The following is a 24,087-nucleotide window of genomic DNA, read 5'->3' on the forward strand; positions in this document are numbered from 1 at the left end:
TCTTGTGTGGATAACTGCATTTTGAATGCATGTTCAGCCTTTGTGGACACTGAGACTGTTTTCCTGTATGGCTGCCATAAGTAAAATGTCTGTTGGCACCCTTGTCTTTAATTCTTTTTTTATACAATATTTTTATTAGATATCTTCTTTATTTACATTTCAAATGTTATCCCCTTTCCTAGTTTCCCCTCTGAAAATCCTCTACCCCCTACCCCCTCCCCTTGCTCCCCAACCCACTCACTCCTGCTTCCTGGCCCTGGCATTCCCCTATAATGGGGCATAGAACCTGCACAGGACTAAGGGCCTCTCCTCCCATTGATGACCAACTAGGCCATCCTTTGCTACATATGCAGCTAGAGCCATGAGTCCCACCATGTGTTTTCTTTGATTGGTGGTTTAGTCCCAAGGAGCTCTGGGGGTACTGGTTAGTTCATATTGTTGTTCCACCTATGAAGATTGATTTTTAAAAAAGAGACATTTTAGCAGGCAGTAATGGCTCATGCCTTTAATCCCAGCACTCAGGAGGCAGAGGCAGGTAGATCTCTGAGTTCAAGGCCAGCTTACTCTATGGAACAAGTTTCAGGATGGCCAAGACTACACAGAGAAACTAAGTCTTGAAAAAACAAAGGAAGGAAGGGAGAAAGGGAAAGAGAAATCTTTTATTTTCTGATCTTGGAGTCTAGTCAGAAGGTTCAAGGTCTTTTAATCAATTCATTTTGCTTTTCCTTGAAAACACTTTTATTACCATTTACTTTGTTGCTATTGTTTTGCCAAGTATCCCCAGGCTGACCTCAAACTCTCAATCCTCCAGCCCAGCCTCCCTAAAGCATTTTATTCCTCTCTAGTACCAATTTTAACCCTTCCTCTCACCCCCCCCAACCTACTGTCTCACCCTCCCTAAACCATAATTAATCTCTAGTACCAATTCCAGCCCTTCCTTTGAGTCTGATTCTAAGAGAGGAATTCCTGGTCTCTCCTAACACCACAGGAAGCCAGTTAACTGCATATGAGCCAATGCTGACTCCCAGTAAACACAGCACAGCATCTAAAGCAGTAGCTCTCAACTTCCCTAACGCTGTGACACTTTAATACAGTTCCTCGTGCTGTGGTGACCGACCATAAAATTATTTCGTTGTCATTTCATAACTGTAATTTTGCTACTGTTATGAATCGTAATGTAAATATCTGATATGCAGGACATCAGATATGTGAACCCAAAGGGGCCGTGACCTACAGGTTAAGAACCACTGTTCTAAAGCCTCTAATGTATTGCATAGCCATTAAGTAACTGTGAACTTAGACTTACTATTGTGAGTTACCTGTGTATTCAAGTGGATGAATCAATACTATAACTCAGAGTCAAGCTTATTCATGGTCTTACTCACTACTGTGTCTCAGAGCTGAAAAAAATGGTCCTGAGGATAGGCAGCTGCCACATACAGACCATGTAATGCCTCAGTGACAGAAAAGGTCTTTTATTTTTAACTTCAATATCCAATGTAACATCAAACGGTGTTCTGAAAGCTAACGAGACTACTCAGTGGTCAAGAGTGCAATACATACTGTTCCTATAGAAGCGCTGGGTTCCGTTCCCAGCACCTATGTGGCCAGGGTAGGGAGTGGGGGTTGGAGAGAGTTGGGAAGGGTTACAATTGACTGGAACTCTAGTTCTAGGGAATCCAACAATTTGCTTTGAACTCTGCTGGTACCTGTGCTCACACGCACAAACCTCTACCCACTACACACAAATATACATCCATATTTTACAAATAAATCCCTTTAAAAGACAATGTTTTGAAAAGGGAGCAGGGTGAACTTCAATAGGATCATTGTGTAATTCCTTAATGACTAATAGGAACAAGTGAGTGCCAAGTCACTGGCACAGCAATATATGAAACCTTTCCTTACTGTTAGTTCTTTATTTTTAGTTTTCAGAGACAGGCTTTGCAATGTAGCCCTGGATATCCCTGAACTGCAGTCTCCCTGGCTCACCCTCTCTAGTTCTGGGATTACAGAAGTACAACACTATGCCAGCTTCATTACTAGTTTTTTAATTATATATTATGTGGTGTGTGTGTGTGTGTGTGTGTGTGTATTCCACTGCACACACGTTAGATGAAAACATGTAAGACTTGGTTCTCTCCTTTCATCACGTGGATCATAGTGACCAAACTCGGGTCAGCAGGCCTTGACAGGAAGAGCCTAACCACTGAGCCATCTCACTGACCCTCATTACTTGTGATGCTCTACTTTGAAAGAAGCATGGCTCAAAACAACACCAGTAAGACATTATGTTATGATTCACTCCAATGTTCAAAACTTGAAGTCAGTACACACTGTTTGGAAATAAATGCTGTGCCTCTGGATCTTGACATTAATATTAACAATCAGACCCAAATGCTTCCTTAGAGCAATTCGGCAAATCTTCTATTTACACAGCTGTCTGGCTGCAGGGGAAAGTGAAGGTAGAAAGGACCAGTGCCGTCTTACTGTTATAAACAGATTTGTCATCTGTTACACACAGGTGGCCGTGGCTCACGAGTACACTCTCTCTGGGCTATTCCACAAGGTCCAAAACAAAACCGTACAGGCATGAATGAATATGTATATTCACACTACGCTGGAAAGTTACTTTTAATTATCTCTCTTTTATTCATGTACTACTTAGAATACTTCCAAAAATCTCTTCTATGAGCTCACACTTCAACAGCTGCAAAACCAAAGCAAGCTCTTCCTCGGGACACCTATCACTTAAAGGTGGTACAACAGCCCCCGATCTTAAATCAGGCCACCCTTCCCAACTACACTAGACCAGGCTAAAACTAACGCTCTGCTCCATTAGTAATTTTCCCCAAAGCTTTAATAAATTTCATTATTATGAACTCCCCACACACAAGACTCGCAAGGATAATGTATGTATGTATAACTTTATCAAAATGGGCAGGAAAGACAAACCTCAGCCCTCTTCCGTAACCCCCTAGATGTAAGAAAAACTTACAGTAAATCTCATCAAATCGGTGAGCAAAAAAGTAGTTAATGATTCTCCGCAAGCCATTCTTAAAAAAAAAAAAAAAAATCAACTAACTCAGCTAGACACAGGAAGTGTCTCTCTTTTAAATACCACAAAAATGCTGTGGATTTCCTTAATTGTAAAGTTGATAAGTATAAAAATAGCTAGCCTTGTTCTGGATTAATTTGAAGAAAACAATCGTAAACTTCCAGACTGAATTCTAGAAATTTTAATTGTTTAGTTTTAAGTTTTTATTTTAAATTAATTATATTAATTCAGTCATTTTAAAAAGCTGAACGATGGCGAGGGTACAGAAATTTGGACTGAAAACGATCTGTTGTTTAAATGGAACACATCCCAAAACTGAGAGAAACGTTTGTAAATAACTCAGTGCACGATGATCACGTGATTGATGCACATCACTTCAAAGAGAAAAGAGCTCTTGCTTTCTTATTGTTACTAATTTCTTGCCTGTTTGAAGTAATCCGGATTTTACCTAGCAGTGTGACTCCTTCAAGGCTTTAGAAGGACAAATCAGAACATTTAGTGTGTGTGCTCTCCTGACAGTTTTCAAGTTGCAGGAATGTTAAACGCCAAAGAAAGCAAAGAATATTTAATCTGATACTTACGTGCTAATTCTAGATCTAAATGAAGTGAAACTTTCCACTCTTTTACTACAAAATCTCTCATCAAAGTTTCTTCAGATGTGGATAAAGATGCCTTTAAAATATTCCATACCTTATTAAACTCTGGTTTTGAAAATGTGCTGTGTTCTTATAAAGAGACTGTCCCTTGGACACTTAAATTGGGAAGATTTAAAAACTGCTCCTTAAAAAGGTCGCAACACAATGAGCCCAAGTGCTTAAATTCACACAAAGGTAAGGAGAGGCTCTGTCATTTGGGTGAGTGGAAAGCATAGGACTTTGTTTACACAGTTCAGGTACTAATGGGGGGGGGGGAGGTAGGAAGGAAGGAAGGAAGGAAGGAAGGAAGGAAGGAAGGAAGGAAGGAAGGAAGGAAAAGGTGAAGATGAGCAAGAAACAGGGAGGGGTAGGTGCAGGGGAGGGGGCAACTCGGTTTTGTTTTGTTCTGCCAACTAATAGTCCATACTCAGGTAATAGGGCTCAAAACACCAGGGTGCGAACAGCTCTGTTTAACCCTCCCTACGAGCGCGAAGAGTTTCAGTCAATAAATACTAGGTTTTCAAGCAACGCGGGCTAGTGGCGGAGTTTCTTCAACTCGCTGGAAAACTGTCCTAGCTTAGAATAACTGACTCCTCCGCACCGGACTCCACGCTTCCCACACCGCGCACAGGCAGCGACAGCGCCTAAGTCACGGAACCCGAGCAAGCTCCGCGACGCCGTCCCATCACCTGGGCTCAGGGTTCCGGGGGGGCATCCCGGGGACCCCACAGCAGGCGCGGGCGACCGGCGCCAGTCCCGCACCCGCCACCCGCGGGGAAAGCAGCGGGAGCCCGAGCCCGCCGGCGCCCGTCGCGACTACTCCCCAGCCCGGCGCGAGCGCGGCCACTTACCCGCGGCAGAAGTCATGACTGCCCCGCGCGGCTCACGCCCTCAGTCCATGGCTCCCGTTCAGTCCGCACTCCCCAGAGTTTGAGCAGGAGACAAAAAGTCCCCGCAGCGCCCACATTCCGTCCCGAACCGCCTGAGCGCCTCACAAAGGACGGACGCCGGCTCCCGCGACCGTCCGGCGGACCCGGGCGCTAGCGGCCAGCGACAGCGGGACGTGCACGAGCGCCGCTCCGCCGCGCTCCGGGACGACCGCCAGGCGCGCGCACGAGAGGAGCTCGCAGCGGCTTCGCGGACGCGCGCCCCTCCTCAACCCGAGAGAAAAATCCGCGCTCCAGGCGCCCCCTGGTAGTCGGGGGATGTAAAAGGCAGACAAAAGCCATGGCTCTCTCCAATAGGAGCTCTGGAACGCCAGCCCGCTCCCGCCCCTCCAGCCTACACGCTCACCTTCTTCTCCAATAAGCAGGTCGGAAAGGGGCGTGGGTCGCGATGCATGCCGGGAGTTGTAGTTTTCAGTGCCCCCCGAGGTGGGCAGGAGCCGAAGCCTGGGTGCTGCCCGCCCTCCTGCCTTCATTTCCCATCGTGCTGAGGCGGGTGGTATGGCGGAGAAGGATGACACCGGAGTTTGACGAAGAGGTGGTTTTTGAGGTGAGGAGAAAATGGCGGGGAGTGTGGACCGTCTTTGTTTCAGAAGGACGCAAGGAAGAGCGAGGAGGCAAAGCGATTCAGAGGGGAGGGATAGGGTGACGGGCGCCTGCGGGCCTGGGTCCCCAATCCTCCGCTATTTCGGGGCCTACTCGCTGCAGCCACCTGACAGGTATAGCTCAGGGGATCCTGGCGTGGCTGGCGTCTGCCCCTAGCTCGCCCAGAATTCCCAGACCCGGCGCAATTGACCGGCCCTGGGCGGGAGCCTTGATCAGTCCTTACCCTATGGCTGCACCGCCCGGGGCTGCGCCCCGCTGGGGCGGGGCCGAAACGTGCTGGCTACTCTCTCCACTACTTAACCTCCTTCCCTTTTCATCTTTGATTTTTGCGGGCCTGTTATCCATAAGTGCCTCCGGTCATCATCATAATCATCATCATCAAGGTGTGGCCTCGAATGCAGGCAGGCAGCAGGTGCCTTTTTATGTGGGGTTTAAGGTCGGTTAAGTGAGACCTGTGGCCAATGATGTGAGCTCTGGCTTCTCAGCACCTAGGTTCCATTCTTTTGTCCTTGCCATTGCTCTAAGTGTAACCAGTTCTGAATGGAAGCTCTGGTCTGGATGTGAATGCTTTTGTGTTGGACTATTTTAAGATGTCTCTGCCATCTTGAATTGAAAAAATAAAGCCTAGTGGCTTTAGTGCCATTTTTTTTTTCCCCATCAGACGTGTCAATACCCATACCCTGGAATGTGTATGTGTATGTATTGAATGTGTATGCCTTACTCTCCCTCAGCCATCTAGATTTTAGGGAATTCACACAAGAGAAAGAAAAGAAATCCCCCGTGGTGTATAATGGGAGGGTACAGAATGAGATATCTAAAAACTGCCCGTGGAAGCATAATTTGGAACCCATTGTCCGTTCTTAGCACTTTAAAAAGCTACACCCAGCAAATGATACCCTAGGTAAATCTTAAGCTCTCAATGAAATTAGAAAGATAGATGAGAGAAAATGTACTCCAGGAAAAGGATTTTATGTATGCCAAAGATCGGGGTGGGGTGACAATATTAAACGTGCAGTTTTAGGGACTGGAGTATGGAGGGTTGCCATGCAAAATGACTTAATATAGCTACAGTATCGAGGTGGGAAATATGACTGCTTTGCTATAATGAAGGGTCTAGATATGAGGAGTTGAATAGAGAGGACAAAGGCATACATTTTGGAAATCAGAAAGATTAATACTGACTTGGATAATCATCTCTAATATGAAGTTGAGGGAATGGCTACAGGTTGAATGTGGGAGATAAAGAGGAGAAAAAAGTAGGTGGCTGAAGTTTTTATTTTTTACCCTGCTTTCTTTGGTTTCTGGACAGAGGAAATGTGTTTTTGGTTTGCCAGTTTTGTTGGTCTGGGGATGTAGTTCAGTGGGTAGAGTGCTTGGCTTGAATGCACAAGTCTCTTGATTCAATAGGCAGCACCACATAAACCTGATAGGGTGGTATACACATGCCTGCGATTCCAGCACTCAAAAGGTGGTCATAGGAACATCATAAGAACCTCAAAGTTATCAGCTATTTAGTGAGTTAGAGACTTGGGTGAGATAGGAAAGACTCTGTCTTAAAAAAAAACATTTGTTACAAAAGATAAAGCAAAAAGAAGAAGAAGAAGAAGAAGAAGAAGAAGAAGAAGAAGAAGAAGAAGAAGAAGAAGAAGAAGAAGAAGAAGAAGAAGAAGATGATGATGATCTTGGAAGTTTTTTCTGTTCAGATGTGTGACTATGTTTGCATGGGTTTGGTTTGGTTTTTCTAGTGTGAAAGATATACCACAGAGTTTTGAATCTATTTTTTACATAAATTTAAATTTGTCATTAATCTTGTTCCCACCCATCCACCCCCTTTTCTTTTCGGAGATAGAAAGGGTCTCAGTATGGAATCCAAGCTGGTCTTGAACTTTGAACTCTCCCATCTTAGCCTCCTAGGATTATAGGTGTATCCCATCATGTCCCGCAATAATAACATTGTATCTGTTAGATTTACATTCATAGATTTATTAAGCATTTAAAAATATATTTATTTATTTACAGTTTTGGTGCTAGGGATTGAACTCAGGGCTTTCCCAGGCTTAATAAGTATTCTACACCCTCAGCCCAGCTTCTTAAAAGTTGATTTACATGGATTCTCCTTCTGTTTTCTCTTCTATTGCTTTTATGTTTTATTATTTTATGTGCATGGATAGTTTGCCTGCATGGATGTCTATGCACCACATGTGTGCTTGGTGCTTTTGGAGACTAGAAGAGTGTGTGAGATCCCCTGTAACTAGAGTTACAAAAGGTTGCGAGCCAACATGTGGGTGCTGGTGACTGAACCCCCAGTCCTCTGGAAGAGCAACCCATGCTCTTAACATCTCGTTAGCCTCTGCATGAATTATTCATCTCCTGCTTTGCCATTATCATATGTGTAGACTTACTGTTCCAGCTTTCTGCTTAACTTTTTGATCATTGTCACACACACACACACACACACACAAGAGAATATACATAAGGCATATACACATACTAAGGGTGTGCAAATGAGTGGAAAATCACTAACACCGCTGTGTCCTTCCTGCAGTTTGTCAGTTTCTGGTCCCTGCCCCAAGGATAACTAGCACTCAGAACTATAATGACTAACCCAGATTAGTTTCATCTGCTCTTACTGTCTGTACACTGACCGGCGTCACTTACATACTTTTTTTTTCCTTGCTACTTTGTGACATTCATTTATATGATTACCTATGCATTTTATTTTGATACAGTATTCCATGTGACTATATGGCTCTTTACAATCAGGTCTTCTGAGGGATGTACATTATGTAGTTTCTTCTTTGAAATTGTTGTAAATAGTGTTACTGAGAACCTTTCTTTATTATTATTATTATTATTATTTATTTATTTATTTTATATATATATACGTACACTGCCTCTATCTTCAGACACAGCAGAAGAGGGCATCAAATTCCATTATAGGTGGTTGTGAGCCACCATGTGGTTGCTGGGAATTGAACTCAAGACCTCTGGAAGAGCAGTCAGTGCTCTTAACCTCTGAGCCAATGTGTGGTTTTTGGTAAGCATATTTTTTGTTGTGTATCTACTTAGAACTGGAAATGCTGAATTATAGAAAAGATATGTATTTGCCTTACATAGATATTCTAAAGCAGTTATGGACACTCCTGCCAGCAGCGTGTAAGAGGTCTCCTTACCCCACATCCTCACCGGCATTCTTTCAGCTTTTGTATCCGTCTGATTGACGTGTCTTGGTGCTTTTGTGTGTTTTTTCATTTCTGTATCTCCAGTCTGGAACTTAAGGTGGCCACTGTGAGTCTTTCCATTGGTTTTTCTCTTACTATTAAAGAAACTGCATACAAAGGTACAATTCCTTCATTGTATATCTACCCGACATCTCTTAGGGTATATGAATGTGGCCTCTGTACATTTTTAAAAATAAATTTTTATGACATGTGTGTGTGCACATGTGTGTATACATGGGCACACATGGAGGTCAGAAGACAGTTTACAGTATTGATTCTCTACTCCTACCATGTAGGACCGCCAGTCCTATTCAGGCCCTCAGACATGGCAGCAAGTCCCTTTGTCCACTGAGCCACCTCGGTGGCAGCTTCTGTACTCTTAACAGTTTATTGCAAAGAACACAACCTCCTAAACTCATTCAGATCCACCTGATCTTTTTTTCTTGGATGGATAACGCTCCAAGGAAATACTTGTGTAACTCTAAAATCACAAAGAATTTTTCTCTAAAATCTTTGGCCTTTTGCAATTGAGCTGCAATTTTTTTCCCCAACAGACCTATCTGGTTGGCCTAGCGTTATCATTTCCCCCACTAAAATATGTTGTCTGTGTTATAAATCAGAGTACCTCTTTGTTTTATTGAGACAGGCCTCACTGTGTAGTCCTGGCTGGCCTGGAACTCACTATGTAGACTAGTCTAGTTCAGACTCACAGAGGTGTTATCCTTGCCTCCTGAATGCTCCACTACCTCCCCCTCCCTACCCACTTCCCTTCTGAAGGCAAAGTATCACTCTGTAAGCCAGGCCTTCCTCAGTACTTGTGATCCTCCTGCCTCAGTCTCCAAAGTGGATGGCAGTCATGTGCTGTCAGCACTGGGCAAGTTTTTGCTTTGTTTTTTTCCCGTGTCATAGGATTTTCCTTAGCATGCCTTTGGCTGTCCGTGTCATAGAATTTTCCTTAGCATGCCTTTGGGTTCTTGACTCACTGTTCCATATGACTTTCTAAAATGATGAGCTTGAGAATTTCAGCCTTTAACAAACCTAGTGAAATTTCATCTGAGATCACATTAAATCCGTAGATTAGTTTTGGGAAATCTGACACCTTTGTAATATTGAATCTTCTAATCCAAAACATGTATTTCCTGCCTTGTGTTTCTGTTGCTTCACGTTAAATCAAGATCTTTGTACAGGCTACGTATATTTTCTACTGCCAGAGTCTGGTCGCCTTCTCTAAGCAGTCAGCCTTCGATCTTTTTTTTTTGTGTCCTAAAACTGATTTTAAAGATTGAGAATTATTTCTTCCTTAAAACTAGAGCTCAGTTGGCCAAAAGAAGAGTGAATTTATGTTGTGGTAAGTATTTAATCTCAATTGGGGTATGGGTCATTAAGTTCCAGATAAAAACACAAAACATTTATATTTATAATAATATTTAAAGCACTAGATATCTACCTTCTATGCTATTATGTCTGCTTCCCTGCCAATGACCCCAAGATATGACTTGCCATGTTCCACCTGGGCAGCTCTTACTCCAACTGGCCAGCCCTTATGGCCAGTTCTCATGAACCCTTACCCCATGGTGTCTTCTCTCCTTTCCACCTTCTCTCTCTTCTCTCCTCTCTCCTCAGACCCCCAAGCCTGGGAACCAAAGCCCGCCAACCAATAGTTTTAAATTAAGGAGGAAGGTCACATACCATCCTTGGTGAACATGAGGATTCTCTCATCCCTGAAGTCATCCCTGAAGTAACCAGTGCTTGGGGGCCAGTATTAGCATTACAATACATAGCAAAAGACCAGATCTCACCAAATATATTCTACCAGTCTGTTTGTTTTGTAGTGATAATTTTATACTTTGATTTTTTTTTCTTTTGAGGGGTATTATAATAGAAAAGAATAGATTCTGAAGCAGGAAGTTCTATTTCATCTATTTATTAGCTAATGTGACTTTGAGCAAGTCACTTCTCTTAGCTTCAAGTTTCTCAATAGTCTATCGAAATAATAAAATCTACTTTGGAGAGTAATGGTGGATATTAAGTGACTGACTATAACAATTGCTTAGACCTGCCACGTTATAAGCATTCAGCAGGCATTATTAGAATTTTCTAGCTAATTGTCCTATATCCAGGTTAACACTCCCCCCCCCACTTTGTTATTTTGAGACACTTTGTTATTTTGAGACAGTTTAAGTATGTGTGTAGCTCAGGTTGACTTGAACTGGTGGTATTCATCCTGCCTCTGCCTCATGCCATGATTGCGTGTGTGCATCACCACACCCAACTGTCTGTCTGTGATTCCCTGTCATATAGGCCTAGGGTGGCCCCAGCCTTGCAGACTTACCCTGCCTATCTCTGCTTCCCCCCCAGTGCTTCAATGAAAGGCATACACTACCATGACCGGCCAGCTTTTCTTTTTAGGAGTAGTTCCTTAGTGTTTAAGTTTCATTTATGAGACTAGACTATGCAGAACTTATTATGTACTGTGTTTATTTATGCCTTTTCTTTTTATATTCCATAGATTAGTTTTCAGCTTATCATATAGACAAAGTTACTGGTTTAGCTCAATCAGCTAAATATAAGTTGTAATTTTTATTTATTATTTATTTATTTATTTATTTATCTTTGAGACAGGGTTTTCCTGTGTAGCCTGACTGTCCTGGAACTCACTCTGTAGACCAGGCTGGCCTCCAACTCACAGAGATGCACTTGCCTCTGCCTCCCCAGTGCACCACTACCAGGCTTCTTTTTTATATTCTATAAATTTCCAGCTCTTCAGATAGACTGTGTAAAGAATTGGTCATTGGCTTTCTTGGTCAGGAAGTTATGGTATTCCATAGACCTAAAGGCTGAGGGAGAAAGTATTTCTGGAATACAGTCAAAGTTCAAGTTAAAAGAGAAGAAAATACCTATAGGAGTTGTGGTTTTAGGTAGAGGAATGCAGTCAACTACTGCTCTGTAGGTCTTCCTACTGACTAAATCCAACTGGGATGGAGGTGGTAAAGGAACACAGGTTGATATTGATCAAAACAGTTAGGGTTAGGATTACAAGTCTGAGAGACACATGGAGAAAAATAGTCACCCATGATGCACATCCCTTACCAATAAATACTAAACTAAGTTCATGGGCTAAAGAGAAATCAAGATGGTAATCACACAACTGTGAGGCGAACTACCCTTCATAATTCATGAAATACAGTGAAAGCAATACTCTAGGACGATGTATAGTCTTATAAGTTATTTCCAGAATTCAGGTTTAGCTCATGAAGCTGAGGAAAACCAAGCCAAATAAACATAAGGAATCTATACAATTCTGTAAAGTAGCAAAAATTTTTAAATGTGTAAAATGCTTACATTTTTTTAAAAGAATTAAAAATTGCCCAGCTATGGTGGTACATACCTTTAATCCCATCATTCAGGAGGCAGATCTCTGAGTTTGAAACCAGCCTGGTCTACAGAGCAAGTTCTGGGACAGCCAGGGCTATACAGAGAAAGCAACTCTGTCTCAAAAAGCAAAACTAAATAAATATATTAATTAATTAATAATAAAGAACAATAAGAGAAATGGCACAAGTTAACATTGTATGCTCTAATTTAGAATGATAATCATTGCCATACTGTCTCTGACCTGCCAGCTCCTGAGTGACGGCACAGAGACGTATTATCCTTTATTATAGCTTAGGCCTTCGTTGGCTACCTCCCAGCTAGCTCTAACCTGAGTCATTCTAGTCCACGTCTGCCTTGTGGCCCATTACCTCTCATTCAGTCCTGGCATCTGTTCTTTCCATCCTTGCGCCACAGTGGCAAAATCCCTGTGCCTGACTCTTCCCCGGAGTTCCTATCTCTGCCTAGAAGTCCCACCTTTCCTCTCCTGCTCAGCTAATGGGTATCAGCTCTTTATTGAGCCAATGAAAAGGTGATTGAGGTATATATTTATGAACTATCAGGCAGGTGATGATCCATAAAATAACAATAACAAAGCCTGCCCAGGACTCAGTTCTCTGTTGTACAGAAGTCAACATTTGAATAACACAAAGACAGCCTTTCTACAGTGCACAAGAAGACTACCCACCAAGCAATCCTGTTAGTTGCCTCAGTGGCACACCTGTTGCTTCTTCATAATTTCACCTGCAGTAATAAATTCAGACTAGGAGACAGTAAACATCAGAGAAAGCTGTGCCCATTGGACTGTTGTGCAGAAATTCCAAATAGCGGAAAGGCCAAACCTTAAAGAAGATTCATCCCTTTATCAGTCCAGATGTTATAGATCCACAGCATCTGCAATCTTTAGGATTCTGTATAGTATTATCTTCTAACCAATGACCTGTTGGCATATAACTATGACTTTTAAAGATGTCTAACAGACTAGTAATTAGGCTTTTGTCTCCTCCAAACCAGTTACTCTTTTACAGATAGTTAGTATTGGCTCATTAGGCTTTTTTAAATACAGTGTCATAAAATACATAAAAATGTTAGGGAAGATTTTCTGCAAAGGCAGTATTCAAATTTTGAATTGTAGGCTTCATTGATTGTCCAGAACACATTTCAACACCACCAATGTATTCAAAATCAATGACCTATGTACCCATATTAAATACACAGCCAACAAGTTAAAAGGTTTTTCCCAGGACACTACAAGCCTAGTCCATGTTAACTCAGCCACCACTGGCCATAAGTCTCTTCTACAGTATGTTCAGCTTGTACGTCTCTGTGCAACTACAGGGTCTCCAAGGAAAAACCAATCCATGTCTCAAAGTATATGTGAGCTACCCATGGTTTTGGCATTCCTCAGACCCCAAACACTACCAGGAGCCCCTCACCCAGGACTCAGACCAGCTCACTGAGGCTGTGCACAGTTCCTAGTTAAACTCTACTGAGCAGAAAACAGGGTTTCTCTGTGCAGCCCTGGCTGTCCTGGAACTCACTTTGTAGACCAGGCTGGCCTCGAACCAGAAAACTTGACACCTGTTTCTTGCCAGCTATGATTTGACTCTCACTCAGCCAGTGTATTGTATTCAGATTTCGCTAATTAGCCCTGTTTGTAGATACTCAATCCTGTAGCAGTGTGAAACAAAATTCCCAGAAAAGAAAAGCTACCCATGTGCTAAACATTCTACAAGCCAACTGACTGATTGTAGAGAACTAGAATCTTACAGGTTGGGAGCCACATTTATCTTGGGCTGTCTTTGGCCCTCTAGATAGCCATTTATTGCCCACCTCTGTGTGACGTAACATCCTTGTGATTATTGGGTAAATCTATTGGGAATGTTTAAACAGACCCCTAGCTTCCACCAACACAAAGGCCAAGAATGTCATCAGAGATTTATCTGAGGCCAGGAGCAGAGGTCAGGATTAAGAATGCCCATTATTCTGTTACTGTAAGCACTTCATGAAACTATTGCCATGCTGGGACCTAGTGTTTGGGGTAACCTGGATCCATGTTCTTCTGCCACCATCCCTGGTATTTGGCTCCAGAATAAATTGCCTCTTTTTGTGTGTATTTCGGTATGTATAATGTGATGTATGGACATGTATGTAGATGTATATATGCAAGCATTCATGTGTATTAGTTCAGGTATGCATCATGCCACAACATAGGTCAGAGGACAAATTGGTTATAGGTTCTTACCTTCCCCCTTGTTTGAGGCAAGAGTATCTCGTTCAATACTGTGGATGCCAGGCTAGCTAGCCCATGAGCCTCAGGAGTCTCTTGTCTCTTCCTTCCATCTCCCCATCTCTTAAACTACAAGCACGAGATACTATTCCTAGTTTATATGATGAATTCTCAGGATTTGAATGTGTGGTCATCAGCCTTATGTGGGATAGCTTTACCCATTGAGCTATCCCACCACCAGCCCCAGAATAAATGATCTTTTAACCCCTTTGAAATGAGAGATGTGTGAGAGAGATGGCAATGAGTCATTGGTTTGATACATCTGTATCAGCTGCAGACAGAAGCCTATCTATCCTCAAAGGGGAATTTTATGTTAGAAATCAGTGGTTAGCTCATTGTACAGATAACTGTTGCAGTCCTCATAAAACAAAGAACACTTGGGCATAACAAAGCAGAGAGCAGCATGGTGGTGCAAGCCTGCAATGCCTACCTCGAGAGACTCAGACAGGAGGATTGCACATTTGAGATGAGTATAAACTTTGTAGTGGAACTGTATCTCAAAAAAACCAAGAGAGGGAGAGGATATGAAACCCTGTTCTCCTTCCACCTGCCAGAGCGCTGTCAGATGCCCCCAGCTGGGAGAATTCAAATGTATGTCCAGGTTAGCAGCAAGATTGGTCAGTGTCAAGTGTAGCTTACCCATGTCTAGGATACAAGAGGTATGCTGCAGTATGAGAGGTGCACAGGAGGCTCAATAAGTCAGACTACTACATCAGTCAGAGGCCCAGCCTCTCCTCCCCTGGAAGCTTGTCAGTGTTTTTCATGTATTTGGTGTAATACTGTGCACTCTAATGCTATTGCAGAGTCAGAAGTCCAGCTCATACCTGTCACAGACTTTACCAGAGAGACTCATACCACATTAAAAAAAAAAAAAAAGGTTTAGTTTTGAACAGCATACCAAGAATATCCTTTTTAAAAACTTTTTATTGATTCTTTGTGAGTTTCACACCATGCACCTTAATCCCCACTCATCTCCCCATCCCTTCCCCCAAAATAAAAAGCACACAAACACAAAACAAAACATAAAAAACATGTCATCGTGGAAGCTGTAGTGTGTCACAGTGTACCCCACAGTATATCCCTCTGTCCAACACATCTGGACTTGCAAATGTTCATTGCAGTGAGTCACTGGTTTGGTTCGAGGTCTCTGACTTCTGTGACACCATCAATATTGGATTCTCACCAGGACTCTTCCCAGTTAGCCTGTTGCTGCCCTGTGTCATGGAGATCCTGCAGCTTTGAATCAGCAGGACTGACCCTTTTCACGCATTCCAACAGTTCACAGATGATACAGATTTTGGGCTGTGCCAACTCAAAACCGTGCATCTGGGTGGCAGCTGAGCTGGTCAGCCCACTGGCTCTCCCTTCTCTGCCGCACAGTGTGAGCTCTCCAGTGCTGCTCTGGCTAGGTCATTCAATGGCAGGAGGCAGGGTCAGTTCTTCCCCTCTTGTGTCCTTGGGGCGGCTTACCCACAACCCAGCCTCCTGGGTCAGCTCCCCATGCCCCAGCCCCCACTCTCACGTTCTTTGGGCTAGCTCACCCAGCCCTTCACCATCAGGACCACTTCCACTGTGTTGCCCAGGTGATAGTCAGGGCCAGTTCTCCCTAGTGTTAGAGCTGGTGAGAGGCAGGGAGGGATAGCTATACTGCTCTCATGACTTCAAGGCCAGCTCTGACAGGTGTGGGGTTGTGATGCTCACCCACACTCCTCCACCAGAGCCCAGCCCAACTGTGCTGCCCAGGCAACGTGCTTGGCCTGCTCTCCTGAGTGCTGCAGCCAGCAAGGGGGGGGGGATGGACAAGGGGGGCAGCTCACCCACTCTCGTGAGCCTTTGACTGCTAACCTTTTTTTAACTCTTAAGGTATCTTTCTAAGATTTAGTTTTTTATTATTTTTTAATTATGTGTATAGGTGTGCTATGGGCTTGTGTGGGGGGACAGAGAACAGAGGCATTGGATCCCCTGGGAGTGATTGTGAGCTACCTGGCAGTGCTGGGGACCAAACTCAGGTCCTTTAGCGGAACAAGGAAACTTAACCCATGCCACCTTGTATCTTGTTGTAATTTACATATCCTGGATTATTACTGAATTTTGCTGTGAGTTCAGTCATCCCTGGCTCAGCTGTGAGTCTTCATAATCTGAAAGATGGCCTAAAAGAGGCACCGAAGAAGGAAGGGAACAGGAGACTTCTCAGGCCTGCTTCCCAATCCTCCGCCAAGAATCTGAGCACCTTCAGCCCATCGGGGCTATATTCCAGTGAACCTCCACAGTTAGTACCTTACAGTGGAGCCTCCTTCTTCTCTAAGGGGGTTTGTTTGGTTTTGTATGTCATATATGGACCATAGCAGGGTCTCACTGTGTAGTCCTGACTGGCCTTAAGCTCACAAAGATCCCCTGCCTTTGCCTCCCTAGTACTGAGACTAAAGGCATGAGCCACCATGCCCAGCCTTAACATTATTTGTTTTAAACAGAACCTTCTTCCAGCCATTCTACCACTAAGGGCAGGGAATTTGGGGCTCACTCTACCTAACCTAAGGAGTCTTCAGCCACTCAGTGACTAGACAGTAGCAGAGCCCAATTTAAAAGATGCCGTGGTAGAAAACTTGCTTAGCATATATAGGCCTTATATCCAGTCCTCAGTACCAGAAAGAAAAGAAAAAATATTTAGAAAATGATGGTAAGGCATCATCTGACAGGAGTAAGATGCAAAATAAATACTGAAATACCAAGGTGGTTGGTACTACATCACTAACTAAGATAGGGAGATAGAATTCTCTGGTCACATTAGAAATGCATTAAAGTTCTGATTTTAGTCTTTCTTAATTTCTCACTTTTCTTTCAAGACAGGATCTTACTCACTGTATACCCTAGGCTGGCCTTGAACTTGAGAACCTCTTGTCTCAGCCTCCCAGATCCTGGGTTTACAGGGTACAACACCATTCCATGCTCACATTTGCATACAGTAATTTAATTGCAGAAAGGTTGAGCGATTCCATTCACTGTCAAACCCTCCTTCTCCTCCATAGGAAAATAAGACCTTTACACCCAAAAGACCAGTTTTAGCCCAGGCTGTCCTTAAACTTGTGGTCCTCTGGCCTCGGCCTCCTGAGTGCTGGGATTATTGGCATGCTCTGACATGCCAATAATCAAAAGGTTAGAGGAACCTTTTGTACTGCCATCTAATCTTTGCTCTTGGGAATGTGATTGTCTAATTGACTCTTTACTGTCAAAGGCTTTTCTGTGTTTGTTGACTTTCTTCCCTTTTTTATTCTTGACTGAAAAGATCATTTTTCACCTTATAATCTTGGTCTTTCTCTCACCTACATCTTTAATGCTTCACGTGGATTATAAAAGGTTCAGTCTTTATTGGCAGCAGTCCCATTTGCCCTCCGCTGACTGAATGAGAATGAGGTGGCCTCCCACATTACATGTGTGAAGCCATTTAGAAGCCCCTCCCTTACTTGAGGAGAGCTGCTTTCCTCATAGCTTTAAAGGCTCTTATCCCTGTTTAAAGAACAAAGGGCATGGCACAGCGTGACCGTGACCGGGACTTTCTCCCTGTGTCCATTGCTGCACTGAGTAAGGACTGATGGGAGGGAGTGCATGCATTGCTGCTCTGAGTAAGGACTGATGGGAGGGAGTGCATGCATTGCTGCTCTGAGTAAGGACTGATGGGAGGGAGTGCATGCACATGGACTGGGCATTTGCTGATAGAGTTTGCTATCGGGAAGAATTAGACGGAACGTTTCAGTTTATAGAACATAAAGCCCTAACTCCTGTTATTAAAGAAAAAGAAATGTAGTTCCAAATAGCTGAGAGGCTTGGCACCGTTGTTACTTTTACTACTGTTAATAAAGGACTATCAGTGCTCTTAAGTCACGTCACAACACAATAACATAAAAGGTAGGAAACTAACTTAGCTTATCACCAGTTATGAATTACAAATTATAAAAATTAATGTTGGAGAGCAAGTCTATCTTTTCCCTGTTTGCATCTATGATTTTTGGGGGGTGGGTGGGAGAGGGGGTTCCAGAGAGGGTTTCTCTGTATAGCCCTGGCTGTCCTGGAACTCACTTTGTAGACCAGGCTGGCCTCGAACTCATAAATCCGCCTGCCTCTGCCTCCCAAATGCTGGGATTAAAGGCGTGTGCCACCACGCCTGACTTTTTTTTTTTTTTTAACTTCATTATATATCCTCTGCGTTCAAATAGAGATGTATTGATTTATTTTTAAAATTTAGACATTTGAGAAAAGTAACCAGTTTTTTATGGTTTCTGATCCTGTCAATATAACCGATGGTCAGGTGAGTGTCCCCTAAGCACTTTACCACTCAGCCGTACTCCAGCCCTTTTCTATATCCGTAGCCTCTATTCATATGTGAGCCAGTTGTCTGGAGCTGTGGTGCATGAGGTGTTCACGTTTTGGGGTTTGTACTTACACAGGCTCTCGCTGTGCTGCCTCAAAGTCCTGGGTTCATGCACTTAACCTTACATTTTTTTTTCATTTTTTACAAAGCATGGTTGAAAGAATCTGGGTTCAGAAACTTGACTTACATTCATTAGCAGTAAGATTCAGAATGAGTCACATATTTGTCTAGTGCCTGTCTCTCAGTTATAGTAAGATGACGTCCTTCATGCCAGGTAATTCTTTAGTACGAAATATTTCTTTCTTCTGTTCTAAGAGATCTGAAGCTGTCTGGTGGATTGAGTAAATGTGACTGTGCTTTTAGAAACGTGTATTAACTAGGAGCTACATGAAGAGAGTCTACTAATGGTCTAGGCTGGAACCCCAGTTTTAATCCTAGTTTTCTCTCACGTTGTTCCAAGTGTTCCCCCAAGTCCCCAGAAGTAAAACTACCTTAAGGACTTAGGAGTGAAAAGGTCTAAGCTACAGGTAGTAAGTCTTCTGTCTCTGGACATTCTGAGTATTGCCTCTAGTATCCATTGAGATGCCATGGTGCTAGAGCCACCACAGAAAAGCAAACCAAAGTGCCTACTGTCTTTAATTTGAAATAAGATATTTAAATATTCATTGCAATCGGTGCAGCTGGTAGAATATCACCATCTAGATCTTATTAGGGGAATTATCCTGGCTGACCCACAACCTTTAATTTTATATAATTTAAGACCTTTATTGAAAATGGACTTTCTACTTCAGCATATCTTGCTTTGCTTTAGTGGTTGGTTTATTTGTCTGTCTGTCTGTCTGTCTGTCTGATGACAGGCTAGCCTTGGACTCTCCATATGTATCCAAGAAAGTCTTAGAACTCCTGATCTTTCTGCCTCCTCCACCCACAAAGTGCTGAGATTTTAGGCATGCACCTCTGTTCCCACTGTCTCTGGCTTTCTAAGAAGGAATAGTCATTTTGAGAGAAAGGGTTCGTTCATCTCTTTAAGAACCACAGAGTGGGCTTAAAAACCTCAGGCAGGGCTGGCAAGATAACTTATGGGGAAGACACTAGCTGCCAAGCCTGGCGACCTAAGTTTAATTCCACATGGTAGAAGTTGAAATGGACTCCCAAAGGTTGTTTTCTGACCACCTCATACACACCATGACACTCACATGCCCACCAACCACCACTCCTCTCAAAAAATAGATAAATAAAAGAATACAGAGAATCTCCTCTGTGCTTTTTGGGTTGGGATATTGTTTCTGTGTGTTTGTGTTAGTTTTTCAAATTTAGAGTAGGCAAAGAGAGAGTATAAAGTTGATATGATCTCTTAGCATCCAAACTTCATTTTTATGATATTTGCATGTTCTTCTCACTTTAGATTGAGTATGTTTGACATTTTGGCCTTTTTAAAAGAAAGATCGACTGAAATGATAGTCATAAGTGCCTGCCCAAGCACATAGCACCACTCAGGCAGATTTCTAATGCTATGGAAGCACAATACTGTCAAGGCCAGAGAAGACTCAGCAACACACCCTTGCTAGTGTCTTCCCTCTCGGTTAAGAACATTTCTCTGCTGATTGTTACTTTCAGTCGGTTAATCTGGAAGCTACAAAAGGTCAGCTTTCTCTTTCCTGATGAGTTTGTATGGTTTTTTTTTTATTTTGTTTTTTATTTAGATAGTATTGTCTTAACATTTTTATTATGCACAAAGGGCTAAAAATTACTCCTTTAAAAACTTTCTGCCCATAGTACCTCGTGTAAGATTAATGGGATGATAACTCATTTCAGTGAAAATGTTTAGAAGTCGGCAGCCAAACTGTATGAATCTGTGTCTTGCCTGCTCTACTGGTGTATAGATGAACTTGAAATGTATACTAATGTTAGTTAACATCCTTTGAAGGCGTTTTCAAGCCCCACGCTCAGAGTTGCTGAGGAAGAGCACTAAAATGATGATCAGGGTTTTTTCAAAACACTGCTCCTGATGGAAAACTGCTTAGTAATGATAGACACGCCCTCCAGTCCAGTGGCCATTTTGTACTTTAGCTCTGGAGAAACAAGTGGGAATCATAGAAAGCAGTCTGCAGCAGGAAGAATATGGACAAGAGGCAGTGCGTTTTTCAGCGAGGAAACTGGAGAGCTTAAAACTATGCTGTCTGTGAGTCGTTTAGTTGGACTAAATTTTATGTGCCCTTTTAATATTTTTAAATTTTGCCATTAGGTTTTGTCTCTGTTGATGTTACAGAGCAATTAAGTGCTTTGATTTGGGGCTTTTGGGATAAGTGGTATTTTAGAAGTTATGCTAAAATATGTAAGCTCCAGCAAATATTTCCTATTGTTTTACATTTTTAATCTTGCAGGATACTAGTCTATGATATTTCCCAGTGCTTTAAGAGTTGAAAGGCAGTATATAGTTCATTTTAGATTATACTTTACAGACATTTACTGGGTTATTTAAGATTATACTTTACAGACATTTACTGGGTTAAAGACAAGAAAATAGATACTGGTTTCTATAGGGAAAGTAACTTATTTTTCATTGTATAGCTTGTTGATTTTGGTTTGAGTTTTGACTCTTTAAGTGAAGTCCTCATTTAATCTAGAAACTGATTGCATGATTTGATAATGATAGTCTTGATATTCTCGTGTCAGTCTCCTCAGCACATTCTATGTATTCTAAAGTTAGCCTGGCAGAAATTTGGAAATCATATCAAATGAAGGCGTTTCCTTTTTCATTGTTAACAGTGCCCCCCCCCCCAAGAATATCCATTTTGTATGTTATGTCATATTTAGACCGATGGCTTGTCTGCTTTTTAAGAAAGTGCTTCATCATGTTACCTCAGCTGGTGTCAAACCCTGGGCTTGAGTGATCTCCCACCTCTGCCTACTGACTATCTGAGAACTACCATGCCCTGACTTTACATCTGGGTGATCAGTTACATTCAAAGATAAAAGTCTGTTTTTTCTAATGTTTTAAAAAATTCTGAAAATACATGACTGACTGACTTTGGACCATAAATAAGTTAATAAACATTTGAAAAGAAAAATTTGGTGTCTTCCATAATGGGACTAGAAATGGTTTGTGGGCCTCCGAACCTGGATGAGCATAGAATCATAGGCGGGAAGTCTGCATAACAGAGTTCCTTCCCAGATCTTGCAGCTGCAGGTCTCTACGCCAATGTTCTGTCCCTCACACTGCAGTAGTAGAAGCTAATATGATGGCTTTCCTGTTAATTTTGTTTTTAATATAGACTGACAAGCCCTAGTAACTAACATCTGACAATAGTTAGCATTTTACCAGATCCAACAATGTGTCTTAAATATAGTACTGATACTTTAAATAAAGACATATGTAATGCATTAAATCATTAGTTTTATATGGAAAACGGCACATTTGCTAAAGTGACACTTAATTGGATACTGGTACCTTTTTATCAGTAAGGCTTATGCTGGGTGCATTGTTTTAAAAAATTACATGCATGTATTATATATAATATGAAATATAACATTATATGTATTAAGTCAAATAATACGGGAATGTCATGGCTTGATACCTAGGATTGGAAGTGGTAGGTCAGTAGATGTATATGTTTCTACTGTTCTACCTATCTATACTTACAGTGTATAGAGGTACCTGTTTCCCACACCCTTGCCAGTGATATATGTTGCCAGGTTTCTTTTTTGTTGTTTAGGTTTAGTTATTTGATTTTACGTTTATGAATGTTTTTCCTGCATGCATGTCTGTGCTCTATGTGCATGTCTGGTGCCCATTGAAATCAGAAGGTGGCTTGTAAGCTACCATGTATGTCCTTTCAAACCACACCCAGGTCCTCTGCTAGAGCAACAAGTGCGTTTAACCACCGAGGTATCGCTCCAGCCCATTGTCTATACCTGTGTCTGATATAGGTCTGCCACTATATTTGTTTTCTAAAAAATTCAATCTATATATTCAGTAGGCTAACTCTCCCAATGGCTAGTATTTAAGGCTGTGTAATTCACATTGGCTATCTATAACTCAGCCTCTTCCCCACCTCCTCCCCAGCCCTTGGGTTTTCTAGTTAGAATCTCTCTGTGTAGCTTATTCTGGCCCTAAAATCTAGAGCCTTCCCCTTATGTCTCTTGAGTGCTGGTAGTGCACTCATGTGCTATTTATTACGTGTGGCTCGGGTTTACTTCTGACTTGCTGTTTTTGCTTCTAACTGTTGCTTTTTATGTTTCAATAAACACCACCATTGTTTCAACATGGGATTGTTGAAACCAAAAATGTAGGAACCATCCCTGTTTCTATTGTCAGTCACCTTCAGCCATGACCTCACGCTTTCACCTCCCAAGTGTTGGGATTACAGGCATGTAAAAACTATCGAGGTTTACCTCGATTTTAAACATGCAGTCATCTTTTTTCACCCAACAGTAGGAGGCTGGCTAGGTGATGACACAGGAATGAAGTGCTATGGGAACTCCTAATAAGTAGAATATTAGTCCTGATATAGAAAGTTCTTTGCAGTGTAGTAAGTGAAGAGAGCCAGGTGCAGAAAAATGAAGTTAATTCCATTTTGTATAAACATTTCAAAAGCCATCCACACATACATGCTATATTTTGAGGGAAGGCTTCCCCAACTAAAGGAGGTCTATTTCCTTTTGAAAGACAAAGGCTAAGTGCAAAGGGTTGGCTAAACAGTTATTTCTCATTTTATGTCTTTTGGTTAAATTTTTAATTTGAAAGTAGCAAAGCGGTAAAACAAATATATCAGGGTAAGCAACTGAGCTTGGTTTCCTTTCATAAGTAAAATAAATTACCTTTCTGCTATATATCTACAGGAAGAAGTTAACAGTAGAAAGCTACCAAAGTCACTATAATATCTGATGTACAGTAAGTTTTAAGAAACAAATGCTGAGTGCATAAATGGCAGCTGATCTTCCTACTGGAATGTAATCAGCAGCCAGTCATGAGCAAGACAGAGCTATAGGATATCTGAGGGAAACTGGGCCCTGTAACACAGTGGACTGTGACTTAGCTGTGAGACTGGCCCGTCTCCAAACACAGTGACCTCCATGACCAGTGGCATCGTAATGGTGAGTTGTGATTCAGAGAGCATGGTAAAACTTGTAACAACAGTAAACGTTTCTGAATGCTTAATGACCAAAAATTTAATAAAAGTTAAATCTGTGATGAACCCAAGGTGTTTCTGTCAGTATCTGCCTGCGCAGTATCCTGTAGCTTCGCCACAGCCTAGCTTCTGAGCACTGGGAATGCGCACTGTGCACTGCACGTGTCACCACCCCAGGACAGCACTGGTGGAAGTGCCTCCACTCAGCTTTTTGTCACTGTGTGTTAGGAATTGCAGTGGTTGATTTGTTTGTTTATTTGTTTGTTTCTTTTGCAAAGATTTCTGTTTCTGTATAAATATAATGGTTTAATTGTGAAAAAATTCAGAATGTTTTATAATCATAAATAATCATTCCTGAGCATGAAAGTTTCAATACTTTTGGATTGTATTGTCAGAATATTTGATTTGAAATGTTGTTTGAATTCCTGACTAGATTTAACTTCTTTTTTTTTTTTTTTTTTTT

At 42.1% G+C, this 24,087-nt stretch overlaps 2 protein-coding genes across 5 annotated transcripts in view; one reads left to right on the plus strand and one right to left on the minus strand.

Moving 5' to 3' along the window:
• The window catches only part of Fgd6 (FYVE, RhoGEF and PH domain containing 6), a 108,825-nt gene extending 103,972 nt beyond the window's left edge, over positions 1-4,853 (minus strand). Inside the window, exon 1 of the mRNA XM_021204981.1 lies at positions 4,545-4,853. Within this exon, the coding sequence (XP_021060640.1) occupies positions 4,545-4,560 (16 nt within the window). The 5' untranslated portion in view covers positions 4,561-4,853. The remainder of the gene's footprint in view (positions 1-4,544) is intronic.
• A 211-nt stretch (positions 4,854-5,064) lies between these two features.
• Positions 5,065-24,087, plus strand: part of Vezt (vezatin, adherens junctions transmembrane protein) — a 69,819-nt gene continuing 50,796 nt past the window's right edge. For 3 of the 4 annotated variants that reach the window (XM_021204844.2, XM_029542357.1, XM_029542358.1), the window contains exon 1: positions 5,067-5,187. In XM_021204844.2, the coding sequence (XP_021060503.1) occupies positions 5,152-5,187 (36 nt within the window). In that variant the 5' untranslated portion in view covers positions 5,067-5,151. Of the gene's footprint in view, positions 5,188-24,087 lie in introns of all 4 variants that reach the window. The other variant, XM_021204843.2, reaches the window with a different exon arrangement.

Source organism: Mus pahari, chromosome 9 (genome assembly GCF_900095145.1).
Source record: "Mus pahari chromosome 9, PAHARI_EIJ_v1.1, whole genome shotgun sequence".
NCBI classification, from domain to species: domain Eukaryota; kingdom Metazoa; phylum Chordata; class Mammalia; order Rodentia; family Muridae; genus Mus; species Mus pahari.